This window comes from Syngnathus acus, chromosome 6, assembly GCF_901709675.1.
Source record: "Syngnathus acus chromosome 6, fSynAcu1.2, whole genome shotgun sequence".
In the NCBI taxonomy this organism is placed as follows: domain Eukaryota; kingdom Metazoa; phylum Chordata; class Actinopteri; order Syngnathiformes; family Syngnathidae; genus Syngnathus; species Syngnathus acus.
The window spans coordinates 16,147,374-16,161,874 of NC_051092.1; the positions used below are offsets into that span (position 1 = coordinate 16,147,374).

The 14,501-nt window shown below is 42.8% G+C and overlaps 2 protein-coding genes across 6 annotated transcripts in view; both read left to right on the top strand.

Moving 5' to 3' along the window:
* Positions 1–14,501, top strand: part of adat1 (adenosine deaminase tRNA specific 1) — a 525,603-nt gene that overhangs the window by 299,430 nt on the left and 211,672 nt on the right. The window lies entirely within an intron of this gene.
* exoc3l1 (exocyst complex component 3-like 1) overlaps positions 1–14,501 on the top strand; it is a 490,744-nt gene that overhangs the window by 78,044 nt on the left and 398,199 nt on the right. For all 5 annotated transcript variants that reach the window (XR_005098156.1, XM_037253561.1, XM_037253562.1 and 2 more), the window contains 2 exons: positions 2,830–2,930; positions 12,556–12,672. Coding sequence is in view for 4 of the 5 variants with exons in the window: in XM_037253561.1 (XP_037109456.1) it covers positions 2,830–2,930; positions 12,556–12,672 (218 nt within the window). In the remaining variant the exon portion in view is untranslated. The remainder of the gene's footprint in view (positions 1–2,829; positions 2,931–12,555; positions 12,673–14,501) is intronic.

Below are 14,501 nucleotides of genomic sequence, written 5' to 3' on the forward strand. Positions count from 1 at the left end.
GATTTTGTCGAATAAATTGCCCCCCAAAATGCGATTTATACTCCGGAGCGACTTATATATGTTTTTTTTCACTTTTTTGGGCATTTTATGGCTGGTGCGATTTATACTCCGGTGCGACTTATAGTCCGAAAATTACGGTAAATCATATTTACTTAATTCAGTTTCATCATCATATTCATTGCATTAAAGCTACATATACACACCTGTTTTGATAAATGAAAAGCACTTATATTTGGCAGAATGGCTCTTCAAATGACGGACAAAGTTTGAAGTTGTCGTCTGGCTGTCCGAAATGTTTTTGTTGCATATCTCGCACTGTGCTGTCCGTCTTTTGCCGTCATAAAAGTAATTGCGATAGCCGAAGGTGATGCCTCGCGGTACTGCTCCCGCCCCCGCTGACATGTTTGCGCATGTCTGATATAAAGGGGCGTGATTCTCCAATAAACACGTTCGGTAGGTAGAGAGGGCACGACTGATTGATTGACAGGGTAGTAGTAGATGGTTTCGCGCTGCTGTCGTCACTTGAAATTCAAATTACAGTAATCCCTTGCTACATTGCGGTTCGTTTATCGCGGTTTCATTTATTTATTTATTTTTTATTTTTTTGAAATTTTTTTAAAAAAAAAACACATATAAGTCGCTCCTGAGTATAAGTCGCCCCCCCACCCAAACTATGAAAAAAACCGCGACTTATAGTCCGAAAATTACGGTAATGGTGTATTTTACTGAATATCAGTAATTACAGTGCAAATCCAAATTATTGTCATATTTTTCAAACAGGTTAGACACATTGGACAATGATGGTCACTTAAAGTTACTTATATCTTGTCTTTTCACTACTAAGATCAGATTCTGCGGGTAAAATTGTAATAATAAGGTGACTTGACTTGGACTTGACCTATTTAAGGACTTGACTTGGACTTGACTTGACCTATTTAAGGACTTGACTTGACTTGACTTGCCCAAGAAAAAAATGACTTGGGACTTACTTGAGACTTGAAGGTTAAGACTTGAGACTTCCTTGAGACTTGCACATGTGTGACTTGGTCCCATCTCTGCTTTTCTGTAACACTTAAAGACAAACAGTCTCGATCAACAACAATCCATAGATAAAAGCTACAGAATTGATTAAAGGAGAAAGAAGTTCCTTTGAACTAAACTGAGTACTTTTTCAGGTGCGAGGGAGCTCTGCTCATAGCTAGTGAGATAAGAAAGGAAGGGAGTTAAAGGAACTCTCTGGAGCTAGACAGAGAGCTTTGTTGAAGCAAGGGACTCCCAACTCGTAATTTATGAGGCCCTTGGTCAGGCCGACCATCTAATTATTCCAACAGCCAGCCAGGAAAGCCCCTAAACATCCAGAGCCTTTAGGAACTCCAGGCTCATCCCCCACCCCCCCCCCATTCCCCACACCCCCCGCCCCTGCTTTGCCACCGAGGAGCTTCATAACCACCTTGGTGACTTTAACCCCAGAGATAGTCAACTTCAGTCTCCAGCTTGCTTCGTCAATAGGAAGGCACAGTCGTTGAATTGAGGAGGTCTTCAAGGAGTGCAACAGCACCCCGTCTCCACTATACACGGTATTAACGCTGCACTGCTTCTACCTCCTGAGATGCTGTGGACCAGAATTTCCTCATAGCCATCTAGGAGTCGTTTCCCAGGCCTCACAGGAGGCCTCCTATGATTCCGTTTTTGCTTCAGCAGCCATTGAAGCCGCGTTCCACCTGGTCATCTGGTGCCAGCCAGCTGCCTCCGGGGTCCTATAGGCCAAAAAGGCCTGATAGGACTCTTTCTATCCTCACCACCAGTCTCCAACAGCGGGTATGGAGGTTGCCGTCACAACAGGCACCGACCACCTTACGACCACAGCTCCGATCGCCCGCCTCAACAATGGAGGCACGGAAACATGCTCTACTCACACTCATTGTCCTCAGGACGTGAACCAAAGTTCCACCGGAGGGAGGTGGAGTTGAAACTGTTTCTGACCGTATTTTTCAGACGTTCTCAACAAACATAATACGTTTGGGACTGCCAGGTCGGACTGGCATCTTCTCCCATCATCGGAGCCAACACACCACCAGGTGGTGATCATTGACAGCACCGCCCCTCTTCTTTTCCCTGAGTGCCCAAAACATGCGGCAGCAAATCCAATGACACAACTACAAAGTTGATCATCGAACTGCAGCCGAGGGTCTCCTAATGCTAATAACGTTTCTCAAATTTCTCCCCTGATACCACTTGACGGACTGTTAATAGGATGTCTCAATATACTATATAGTAATATAGATAAACCGCGAGCTCGTGGGACCAGACAAACATCAACCATCATTGTCGGCGTGAGTTAATGCACATTGGTCAGTTAACTTCAATCTGTCAATAACCCGTTTTCCGTGTTTTATTTCCTGTTGATATCCCATGCCAAGAACTGCGTATGCACGTAACTTGTGATTAAAACTCCGCGGATTTTGGACACTCTGGCTTAGTTCCCTAGTAAACGTTCCCTGCTTGACTTGACTGAGTGAAATGACTGATGAACGTCGTGATGATGAAAGGTTCTCGCAAATAAAGCCTGTTTTTGACATCTTGAGAAGACAACTTCAAATATGGCACCCGTGCATGTGAGTGGTGGAGGCGTTTCCTAAAACAACAGGGAAGTGTGACAAGGAGGGACCTGCGCATGCGCATATTTCAAAAACGAACAAAAATGGCTCTGATTTCTGAGCTGCGGAAAGATCGTCTGTAATGCATTTAAGTTCCTGCTGTGCAAAAGGGCCTATACTTAAAGGTAAATGGTGTGGTGTGTCAATGAATTATATTTGTCTTCTGTGATAGATGTTGGAAGAAAATGCCCGTGTGGCCCTAATGATTGGCAAATCCCTCAGAAACCAAACAATCCAAATGGGGCTGTGTGAAATGGAGAACCTTCTCAACAGGTTTGTCTTTTTTGTTTTTATGGCTACCTTGCCCGTGCAAGTACCAAGCAATCATTTTATTCTAAGATGTGGCTCATGTTAAAGCATTGAAACAGTAAGGCCAATTCCTTTATTTTGCTCTCAAAAATTCAGGTTTTATTCTTGGGTATTTACATCTGGATCTGATACACCAACCTCACACCACCGCCAATGTGTGTGTGTGTGTGTGTGTGTGTGTGTGTGTGTGTGTGTGCGTGCGTGTGTGTGTGTGCGTGCGTGCATGCATGTGTGTGCATGCATTAAAGCTACAAATGTGCTGACATGCGGCATACGTCATTTTCTTCTTTTCTTTGCAAAGACAGAAGTCAACGCAATCACCTACACGCAATTACTGCTGGCATAAGCTTCACTACATTTGATGAAACGACTGCAAGATGTTGTAAACATAGCAAAAACATCTTTAATATTAATGGGGGTGGCAAAGCTTGAGAGCGAGATTTGAACCTGTGACGTGTATGGTTAAATAGTTCCTTTGCGGCGACCGCCCTCGCCACTATGTGTTATAAGGCTGGCAGCCCACTCAATTGTGCAGAATTGGTACTTGTGACTCTAAAGCGACTTATGGTGGGGAGGGACCGATTACTCTCCTGTATCATCTGTCACTGTCTTTTAAACAATTCATGACAAAATATGGTGGGGAGTTGCCGGTAATGCTTCTGTATCATCAGTCTGTCACTGTCAGTCTTGCTCTCGCATTCCTCCTCCAGAACGCTTCTTCATGCTCAGTCACAAGCTGTCAGAATACCCACAACAACGCCCCTTAGTTCAAAGTTTAGAATCACTGATTTACCAGGATCCAACTCTCTATTGTAGCACAGGGTAGAATCAAATCCAAGTCAGTTATTGCAAAGTTATACAAAATAATATACAGTGGGCATCCAAGCTGTTCTCTCTGGGGCAAACGGCTGTAATTTCATGAGAGAAAGAAAGAAAAGGTAGCGACGCAGTTGTTTCATCATTCTTAAAATCAACATTCTTAACAGTCACATCACATTTGGTCTGAAAGTATTTTTCTTCTTCTTCTCTACAAAGAAATACTTTTTTTGCTGTTATTGTGACAGCTTGTGTGTGACTGATGACCGTAGAGTGAATGTAGACTGCGCATTCGTGAGTTGCTTGAGGAATGAAGGAATGAGGAAGAAGGCTGTGCTTCAACGTCACGTAACAAGCAAAGTAAAGGGTGCGAAATAAAACGAGGACTGCAGTTCATGACCACTGACTCCATTTGGTGTGTTGTTGGGCCGCTGGCTTCCTCCTTCGATGTGATCCCGTAGGCGACGCGGTCCTTGGAGAAACATGCCACACGCCCCTTTGTGACGACACTGCGCGCTGGCACTCGTGGGAAATGTAGCTGACTTCATGCAAAACACTACCGCTTTTGTCCAAAGGCACCACCATAATCAACAAAAACTAAATCCTGTCCAGTGCTTTTTTTGTCAACGATATCTGTCTTGTTAGTTCCGATGATTAAGGATAAATTAGGTAAAATTGATTGGTACAATGATTCAGAGGCCTTGTCCTGTTATATTTCTGAGTGAAATAAGATGACATTCACCACACACATCCACTGAGCCCTGAAACGGTCTGACATCAGGAAGGGCCCTCAGTCTTATGTATTTTTGAATAATCAATGTCTGACATCAGGAAGGGCCCTCAGTCTTACGTATTATTGACTAATCAATGTAACAGGACATTGGGCTACAAAACACACCTCTCAGTCCATCATCTTTTGATGACAAACCCAAGTGCCAAGTCTAGATTAACAAAATAGACATTGTCTAACTGTTTCAATACTTTTGGAGTCTATTACGTATCACGGTAATAAATTCTACTGTTTTAAGTTTTACTCATTCAGTTGTGGTCTATATAAAGTGGAACAACGATGCTTTTGTCTGAATTCCTCGTTTTGATAGGATCACAGGTCCCTCTTTTCTATATTTGTTCTGAGGTGCGGCTCAGAGCAAGCCGTTTTGGTGCAGTCTCTTGAAATGCAAATGAGATACTTGACACGCCACTGCCTCCAGGCCGCAAGATGTGCACCTCCCTTACCGGTCAACATATTTGCCGCAAACGTTTTGCTTGATTAAAAGATGTCAACGGCAGAAGACTTGTCCACACCTACATAACACGTAAAAAAATAAATCCCCTCACAATATTTATGAACACGTCTTGTAAACAAGCACTGCAGTCAAGCTACGATGTTATCTATTGCTAGCGCTAGCATTACCGAGAAGCTAACGAATGTATTTAACACATTATTATTATTATTATTATTATTATTATTGTTGTTGTTGTTGTTGTTGTTGTGTTCCACAAGAACAAAACTGTAAGGGATCGGGCAGTAAAGCCAAATGCAGAGTGACAGATTTTATTGAATAAGGGGAAAGGGGAAGTGGAGGCGTAGGCTCGTAGCTGGGTGTAGCTTGTGCCACAGCGCACAGATGATTATGGAGAGAGGCGGCGACAAAGGGGGCGTGGCATGGAGCGCCACTGAGCCAAGGAGCTGTGCGGGTGAAGAGCGCGGCGGGCAAAGCACGTAGCGAGGACGTGTGCTTGCAGAGATCGTAATCGAGGCCGAGAGTGGAGTCAGGGTGGGCGGCGAACAGGACGTGGTCGAGAACAGGCGAATGGTCAGGGCGGGCGGCTGGCAATACAAGATGGGTAAACAGGCAAAACAGGTCGGCAACGGGAGTCAGACGGGTCAAATGCAGTGAGCTTACGAATAGCATCATGGGACGGACTGACAATCTGCAGTTGCGCTGGCTGCACCGATATAGTCCGCTCAACAAGATCAGGTGACAGCGATCATGCTGATTGGAGGGGTGTGGCCGAGCGGCAGGTGCCGCAGGCACGTGACAAAAACAGCACTTTCGATGCAATTCATCTGATACAACTACTCAAACTATACGCAGAAGAAGTGAAAACAGAGTGCACAGCTCCAAAATCAGCAGAAAGACTGACGCTAATGCTATTAAAACGAGTGCATAGACATGCAATATTAGGGTGACAAGACGTCCTCTTTTTCCTGGACATGTCCTACTTTTATTTAAAGAAACGTCTGGGGGGGGATTTCAAAAATCGTCCGGGATTTTGTTGAACTGCCTCAAACGTAATACAATACATGTGCAGAACATTGTCAATAGAATTGCCACTCCGTTCCATTTCACTCAATTCCAGGTTTTTCTGTATCGTTTGCAAATAAGTCACGCCCTTCTCTTCAAATCTAGTCACTTTGCTACGAAGTAGGGTGGGCTGGCCAGTCTACACCGAGTGTTTACAAGCAATGAGGAAACGAAAATGCATGTTCATATTCCCGTGCTTTCGCCAGGGTCGAGATCCTTATGAAGCTGAGTGATTGACATGCAAGGTAGGCACTTATGTGTCTGTGGCAAATAAAGGTGCACCCCGCAAGTGGAGGACTGAAGAGGAGCCCTTTTTTTCTTCTTGAAATGCTGCAGCGATGGCAGTATTTCTTTTTTTACTTAGTGTACCACTATAAAACTAGTTAGTGTTATTGTAAATATGTTTTTGTTATTGTATATAAGTTGTTTTGTATAAATGCAATTGCTATACATACACCATGTCATTTGTGTCATGACACAAATGACCCCCCCAAAAAAGACTCCGCCTACTAGAAAATGACCACGCCCCCTCCCAAAAGAAAGTGTCCTCTTTTTCAGAAACCCAAATCTGGTCACCCTACGCAATATTATTAAAGTGAAATACAGTTTCTTATTTTCGTGTCATCTCAAGCTTACCGCTTTATTGTGTCCGTCGTTTCCATAGATAGAAAAAACTGAACCATCAACGAAACGAAGTCTTTCGGCGAATCCTTTTCTATACGGACAAAATATTTCTGAAACACTCGTCCTGGAACAAGCAGGACTTTGCCCACAGTTGTGGGAATACTGCTTGAAAAATGAAATTTAACCAGGCACTTCTTTGAGGTTCTGATGTTGGTGGATGGTGCAAAGATTTGTGTGGCTTGATGCATCCAACAACGGAACATTTTGATCTCTCCACTTCGACATTCTTGAGTTGTTAGGACTACAGAAGTTGGCGCGAATAATAAACATGGCAGATTTGCGAACTATTTGGCAACACCCATTACCTTGCTTGGTTTTCCCCGCCCCAACGGATGTGATGTAATAGATAGAAATACGTAATAGAAAATGGAGAAATCTGAATGGCGTAAAAAATAGCCCCCCAAACAGATCATAAAAGTATCTCTGCAGCAACTGAAGGAATACATATATTACACTTTTCTACACTCCTGGAGACTCCAAATACACAAGAAAATTATTTTAAAAGCAAAAATGTTGATTTTCCATTACAGTGATCCCTCGCTACTTCGCGTTTCGTTTATCGCGGCTTCACTACATCGTGGATTTTTTTTCCAAATTAAAAAAACATTTAAAAGTCAAAATAAAACTTGTAAATTGAGGAAACGTGTCTAACTGTTGAGTTCGAAGAGTTTTCTTCTTCTTCGGCCATGTTCTCTTAATAATGCACACACTTGGTTGGTTGATTTCTTTTCCCGTTTATTTTATTGTCCGCAACACAGGAGGGCAAAAATATACACGCATCAAGTTTTGTATGCGGTTCGCGCTAACTCACAACCCAGAACAGGAAGTGAAGTCATTCATGAACACCAAAACAAAATCACCTCCAAAATAAAACGACAATTAAAAAGAACATCTTTCCACAACAAAAGATAAACCAACACATTCACTCAGGAGAACATAAATCCAACACCCCCCCTTGTTCTCATGCTGTTAACCCATAGCATCTTATGCATTTCCAAAGAACCATTTTTGAAACTTTCTGAGTCTCACTTTTGTAACTGGTTTTGTTAGTATGTCTGCAGCCATTTCTTCTGATGGACAGTATTCAGTGCGGATTTTCCCTTCATTTAACGCTTCCCGAATGAAGTGATATTTCACATCAATGTGCTTCGACCTCTGTCGGTTCACTGGATTTTTACTCAAAGCAATGGCCCCTTGGTTGTCCCCAAACAGTTTGGCACATGTGTACCTTTTTCTGTCCATCCCGTTTAACAGTTGGATTAAGTACATGCATTCTTGAGTAGTGGTTGCAAGACCAATGTATTCAGCTTCACATGTCGAGAGTGCCACTGTAGGCTGTTTCTTTGTCTTCCAGGATATTACTGGTCCCTCTTTAGTAAGTGCAAAACAGTACCCTGTTGTATTGCGTCTACCTTTTACAGAGGATGCCCAGTCAGAGTCACTGTAAGCAATTAGATCTAGATCCTCACTGCTTTTCTTAAAGATCAGTTCAAAATCATTTGTGCCTTTTAGGTATCTGAGGACTTGTTTTGCTGTTACTAAGTCCTCTCTCGTGGGTTGAGCTAGTGTTTGAGATAGTCTGCTAACAACCCAGCTTATATCTGGTCTCGTACACGTCATGGCATATATCAGACTGCCCACTATTTCTCTATACTCCCTTGGGTTAACTGTCCCATTCGTATCACTTCCTCCACATATAGTAGTGTCCGTTTTTAATTCACACGGTGTGGATCTGGGTTTACATTCTGACATCCCAAAACGTTCCAACATTCTTTGAATGTACCTCTTCTGATTCATCCTGATTTCAGCCTCTTTTTGTATAAACTGGATACCAAGAAAACTGGATATTTTCCCCAAGTCTTTCATGTTAAACTTTGACCTCATTGTTTCTTTGAATATGTTCAACATGTTAATACTGCTAGCCGCAATGATCAAGTCATCTACCCAGATGATAACCAGCAGAGTTTCATGGTCAATGTCTTTCCTGTATACACAGTGATCAGAAAGGTTTCTTTCAAAGTCATTTTGTTCAAGTTAGTCATTCAAGAGTTTGTACCAGTTTCTCCCTGATTGTTTTAACCCGTAAAGGGATTTCTTTAATTTGTACACCAAATTTTCTCCTGACTCTGTTTGCTCAAAACCTTCTGGTTGGTCCATGTATATTTCTTCCTCAATGGGAGCATGCAAATATGCAGTTTTAACATCCATTTGGTGGATAATAAGATCATTCTGGACTGATATTTGCATTAGGGTTCGTACAGATGTCATGTTTGCTGTTGGTGCAAATGTCTCTTGGTAGTCTATTCCTTGTGTTTGGTTGTAACCTTTTGCTACAAACCTTGCTTTGAATATTTGTCCTTGTTCATTTTCTTTGAGGGCGTAGACCCATTTTCCTCCAATGGTATTTCTACCAGTAGGTAAAGTAGTCAGTTCAAATGTGTCATTCTCTTTCAGAGATTTGATTTCTTCTGTCATTGCCTGTTTCCACCTTGTTGCCTTTGGTGACATCAGTGCCTCTTTATAGGTTTGGGGAATTCCACATGTTGCTCTGTAACAATAATCAACACTTACAGAATTTACATTAGCTAGCACTTTGCAGTTAGATATGTAATCCTCTAAATATTTAGGAGGCTTTCTTTCTCTGTTAGGGTAGCGTTCAGTTTGGTTTTGATCATCACCCTCATTTCTTTCTGTGTCAAGGTTTGGTTCATTTGTGTTGATTTCTTCTTCTCTAGGAGTTCTATTCTCTGCTGCATTTTCATTTTGTTGTTCTGTACTTTCCTTTGAAGGCACTACATGCTCATAAGTCTGAATTTCTGTGTCACATTCATTAGTCTGTGTTTGTTGTTCAACAGTGTTCTTTTTGATAAATCTCACGAGTCTGTGTTTTGACACTTTTCCTGTGTGGGGGTAATAAACCAGGTATGCTGGGCTATTTTTACTATACCCCACAAATATTCCTTTTCCACATCTGGGATCAAGTTTCTTGTGATCATGTATGTATGCATAACAGTCTGACCCAAATATCCACAGTTTTGAGAGATCTGGTCTTTTCCCTGTTAACATCTGATATGGTGTACTTTTAGTCCTGTTACTGTAGCATCTGTTGCGAGTGTGTGCTGCATTTTGAATGGCATAAGGCCATAATTCTTTTGGCAGCCCCTTTTCTAGTAAAAGACACCTCCCCATTTCAAAGAGAGTTCTCCATTGTCTCTCAGCTGTGCCATTCTGATGAGGAGAATATGGCGCAGATGTCTCATGTTTTATACCTTTTTCCCTTAAAAGAGACTGGAAGGAACTGCTTGTGAATTCAGTGCCATTGTCCGATCTAATGCATTTAACACTGCCGTATGGTGCACAGTCAGCTAGAAACTTTGCTGTGGCCTCTGTGGTGTCACTTTTCTGTTTTAGAAAGTAAACTGACACTGCCCCTGAAAAATCATCTGTGAATATTATAGCATATTTGTGACCACTTTGGCCACTTGGTTCAATGGGGCCGGCTAGATCAGTGTGCACCAACTGTAATGGCTCACTCGCTTTTGGGTCGCTTTGTCTGTTTCTGTCGTTAGTGAATTTCCCTTCTGTGCACACATTACAATCTAACATGTCACTGCCTGTGATTTTCATGCCCTCTACAACATCAGGTAGCTTTAACACATCTCTAACATTACAATGTCCTAAAATTTCGTGCCATGTTTTCACATCACAAGTCAGATTAACAGTGTCACAGGACATCATGTCATTGAATGATGTTTCATTATTTACCGTTTTCAAATAGTAGAGTCTGTTGTATTCTTCGATGTAGAAGACTGTCCCATCTTTGTTCACCAGTTCACTCTGTCCCTTCTTGAAGATCACCTGTGCTCCATAGGTTGTAGCTGCCTTCACTGAGAATATGCTCTGAGGGTAGGATGGGATGAACAGAGCATCTCTCAATGTGATGGTGGTACAGTGTCCTTGTACGTCCTGTAGAGAGACGTTGGCATCTCCCCTCTTGAGTGCGACGTTATTTGTCCTGGATCCATCAGCAAGCTCCATGTAGTGTTTCTCAGGATCAAAAGTCTCATCAAACTTTATGAACTTGTTCTTCTCCGTAATGATGTGTGACGTAGCGCCACAGTCCACCATTAGTCCTTCTCTTCTTATGTCAGTAGGCAGAAGTCTTTGACTAACTTTAAATACAAAAGTCTGCTCTTCTTTCTTGTCCTCTTGTTTTTCTACAGTTAGTTTTGCATCATCTCTGTACTTGGTTTTTCTTCTACATGTCTCATCACTGTGTGTCGAGCTTCTATGGTAGCTACACCATTTAGGTGTTCCCTTTCGGCGACAATCTTTTACAAAATGTCCTCGGTTTCCACATCCATGACAGATGATTGAGGTTAAATCAACCTTCATCACATTATCTGTTTTTACTTTGTTGTAGAATTTCTCGGTTTCCTCATAACTTCGTAGGTTGCTTTTGAACTGTGTGAATGTTAAATCTTCACTGCTTTGAGTTGTGTGAATAGCAAATGGCTTGTAAGCTTCAGGAAGCCCCTTTAAAATCATAGCGATAATAAGCCCATCACTGATGACTTCTTTTGCATTTCTTAGGGAGGTCACTGCTTTTTCAGCTCAGATAATATAATCTATCACTGTCTCATCAGGTTTCTTCTGTAAAGACGTCAGCTCTGTGTACAGTGCGATGATTCTAGGTTTGCCTTTACTATCGTAGTGGTCACGGAGTATTTTTAAAGCTTTTCTTCCGTCGTCAGTTGCATCTCTCATTACCAGTGAAAGGCTTTTATCATCAAGAAACTGAATCAGTTCAGCGTAGCATTCAGCATTCTTCTCTGCATCTGGATTATTGTCTGATAATATAGTGTCCTTTAGGCCAATGATCCGCATGCGGCCGAGAAACTTTGTCTCCCAGAGTTCGTAACCGTTTTCGTCTCCGTTGAACACTAACCTCTGCCATCTTCCTCCTGTTGTGTCACGCCTGGGCCCATAACCTGTTGAGTTCGAAGAGTTTTCTTCTTCTTCGGCCATGTTCTCTTAATAATGCACACACTTGGTTGGTTGATTTCTTTTCCCGTTTATTTTATTGTCCGCAACACAGGAGGGCAAAAATATACACGCATCAAGTTTTGTATGCGGTTCGCGCTAACTCACAACCCAGAACAGGAAGTGAAGTCATTCATGAACACCAAAACAAAATCACCTCCAAAATAAAACGACAATTAAAAAGAACATCTTTCCACAACAAAAGATAAACCAACACATTCACTCAGGAGAACATAAATCCAACACTAACCTTTAGGACAATGTAGTATTGTTCCAAATGTTCTTTTACATTCCTTTAGAAGTCCTTTTTCGCGTGTTAGCATGATCGCGAATTAGCATCTTTCCGCTAACTCGTTAGCCTGCCCAATACTTCTTGTTGGTGACCGTACTTCGCGAATTTCACTTATCGCGCGTGGTTTTTGGAACCAATTATCCACGATAAACGAGGGATTAAAAGTTAAAGTCCCAATGATCGTCACACACTGTATATGTTTCTTCAAATCTTCAAATTCTTTTGTAGATTTCGAGAAGCTCTGGTGGAATTTGAGAAAGAGCGTTGGAGCGATCCAATTAACAGCAAAAGCAAACAGATCATAAAAGTATCTGCAGCAACTGAAGGAATATATTACACTTTTCTACACTCCTGGAGACTCCAAATACACAAGAAAAGTATTTTAGAAGCAAAAAATGTTGATTTTCCATGATATGTTTATTCAAATCTTCAAATTCTTTTGTAGATTTCGAGAAGCTCTGGTGAGATTTGGGAAAGAGCGTTGCAGCGATCCAATTAACAGCAAAAGCAAGTTCTACCTCCACTATCTACTTGCCTCCATTAGTAATTGTATCATTCTCAAGTAAGAACACCTCAGCATGCCTATGTTTAATTTCAAATTTGATGGAACATGAGAAAAATTTGAAAAATGTTTGGGACGGTCATCGCTGCTACCGCTGGCACCTGCTTCCTCATTGGCTTGAGATGTAACCAAAATCCACATGGGCCGGGCAATAGACAACGGCGTCAATATTGACGGAAGGTTGTCGATATGTCATTGAAACGCCGCTGCAAGGTTATAGGCACCGCATAGTGCGTGCGTGTGTGCGTGCGTGCGTGCGTGTGTGTGTGTGTGTGTGTGAGAGTGTGTGTGTGCGTGTGTGTGTGTGTGTGTGTGTGTGAGTGAGTGTGTGTGTTGGTGCGTGTTTGAGTGTGCGTGTGCGCGCGCATGTGCGTGTGTGTGTTTGTGTGTGAGTGAGTGACTGAGTGACTGACTGACAGAGTGACGGTGCGTGTGTGTGTGTGTGTGTGTGTGTGTGTGTGCGTGTGCATGTGTGTGCGTGTCTGAGCGTGTGTGTGCGTGTCAGCGTGTCTGAGCGTGTGTGTGCGTGCATGTGCGCGTGTGTGTGTATGTGTGAGAGAGAGAGAGAGAGAGAGAGAGAGAGAGAGAGGAAGAGAGTGAGAGACATAAAAATCTTTTGAGGCGGGAAAGTAAATAATGAAGACCTGCGATATTGTGACTGTACATGTGCACACTCTCTTTAACTGTTGCAGAATCAACCAATCACAACCTGTGACGTCATCTCCACGATCAGCAGGTTGCAAACTCAGAGCCCTCAGCCCTTTTACTGATCTCTGGGGACTTTGATCATCTCTGTCAACCACTCTGTCCAAATGCATTCAACATGTCTCATGTAGCACTAGAGACAAGGAAACACTGGATCTCTTTTATGCTAATATCAAAGAGGCATACAATTGATTTGCTCTCCCCCGCCTGGTTTATCTCCTGCCTGTATATAAGCCCTTTGTTAACAGACAACCAGCTGTGTCCCGCACGGTGAAGAGGCGGTCTGACAAGGCTGAAGAGGCTCCACAATATGGGGTGTATTAAGTCACTCACACAAGGTTGACTTGGACAGTTTGACAGACCACATCACGGACTATAAACCTCTGCGTAGAGAATACTGTACCCTCTAGGACTGTACAGTAGTACTCCAACAACAAACCATGGTTACTCCTGATATTAAGGCTTTTTAAAAGAAGAAGAAGAGGGCCTTTAAGTCAAGGAACAATGAGTAACTAAAGACTGTTAGGAGGGAGTTGAGCAGAAAAATCAAGGAGGGAAAGGATAGATACAGGAGAATCAGGGAAGTCTGGAGCGGCCTGAAACCCATTTCAGGCCACCATATGTCAAACTCCCAACAATTGGGAACTAAATAAGGGCGGATGAACTTCACACCTACTTCTGTAGGTTTGGCAATGTTTCTGCCTCTCACTACAACAGCTACAACAGCAGTGTTCAATTCATCTCCACTAGGTCCTCCCCACACTGCTGCTTCCAGCCTCTCATCTGCATCCCAAGGCACACAGACCCCCTCCCCTCTCTGTGCTCCACTCTGTCCCTCACAAACCTCCTGAGGAAGTAGCTCAGAAGGATAAAAAACAGGAAGACAGCAGGACCGGATGGCTTCAGTCCCAGAATGGTCAGGTCCTGCTCTGACCAGCTGTGTGGGATCATCGGTTATTTGTTCAACTTGAGCCTGAAAAAGGGAAGGGTACCAGATCTCTGGAATAAATCCCACCAGTTCCAAAGACTCAACATCCTAAAGAACCCAGCTGACTCAGACAGGTGACCTTAAAATCACTTCATGGAGGCCATTGGAGCGGCTGGTTCTTGCCCACCTGCGTTTC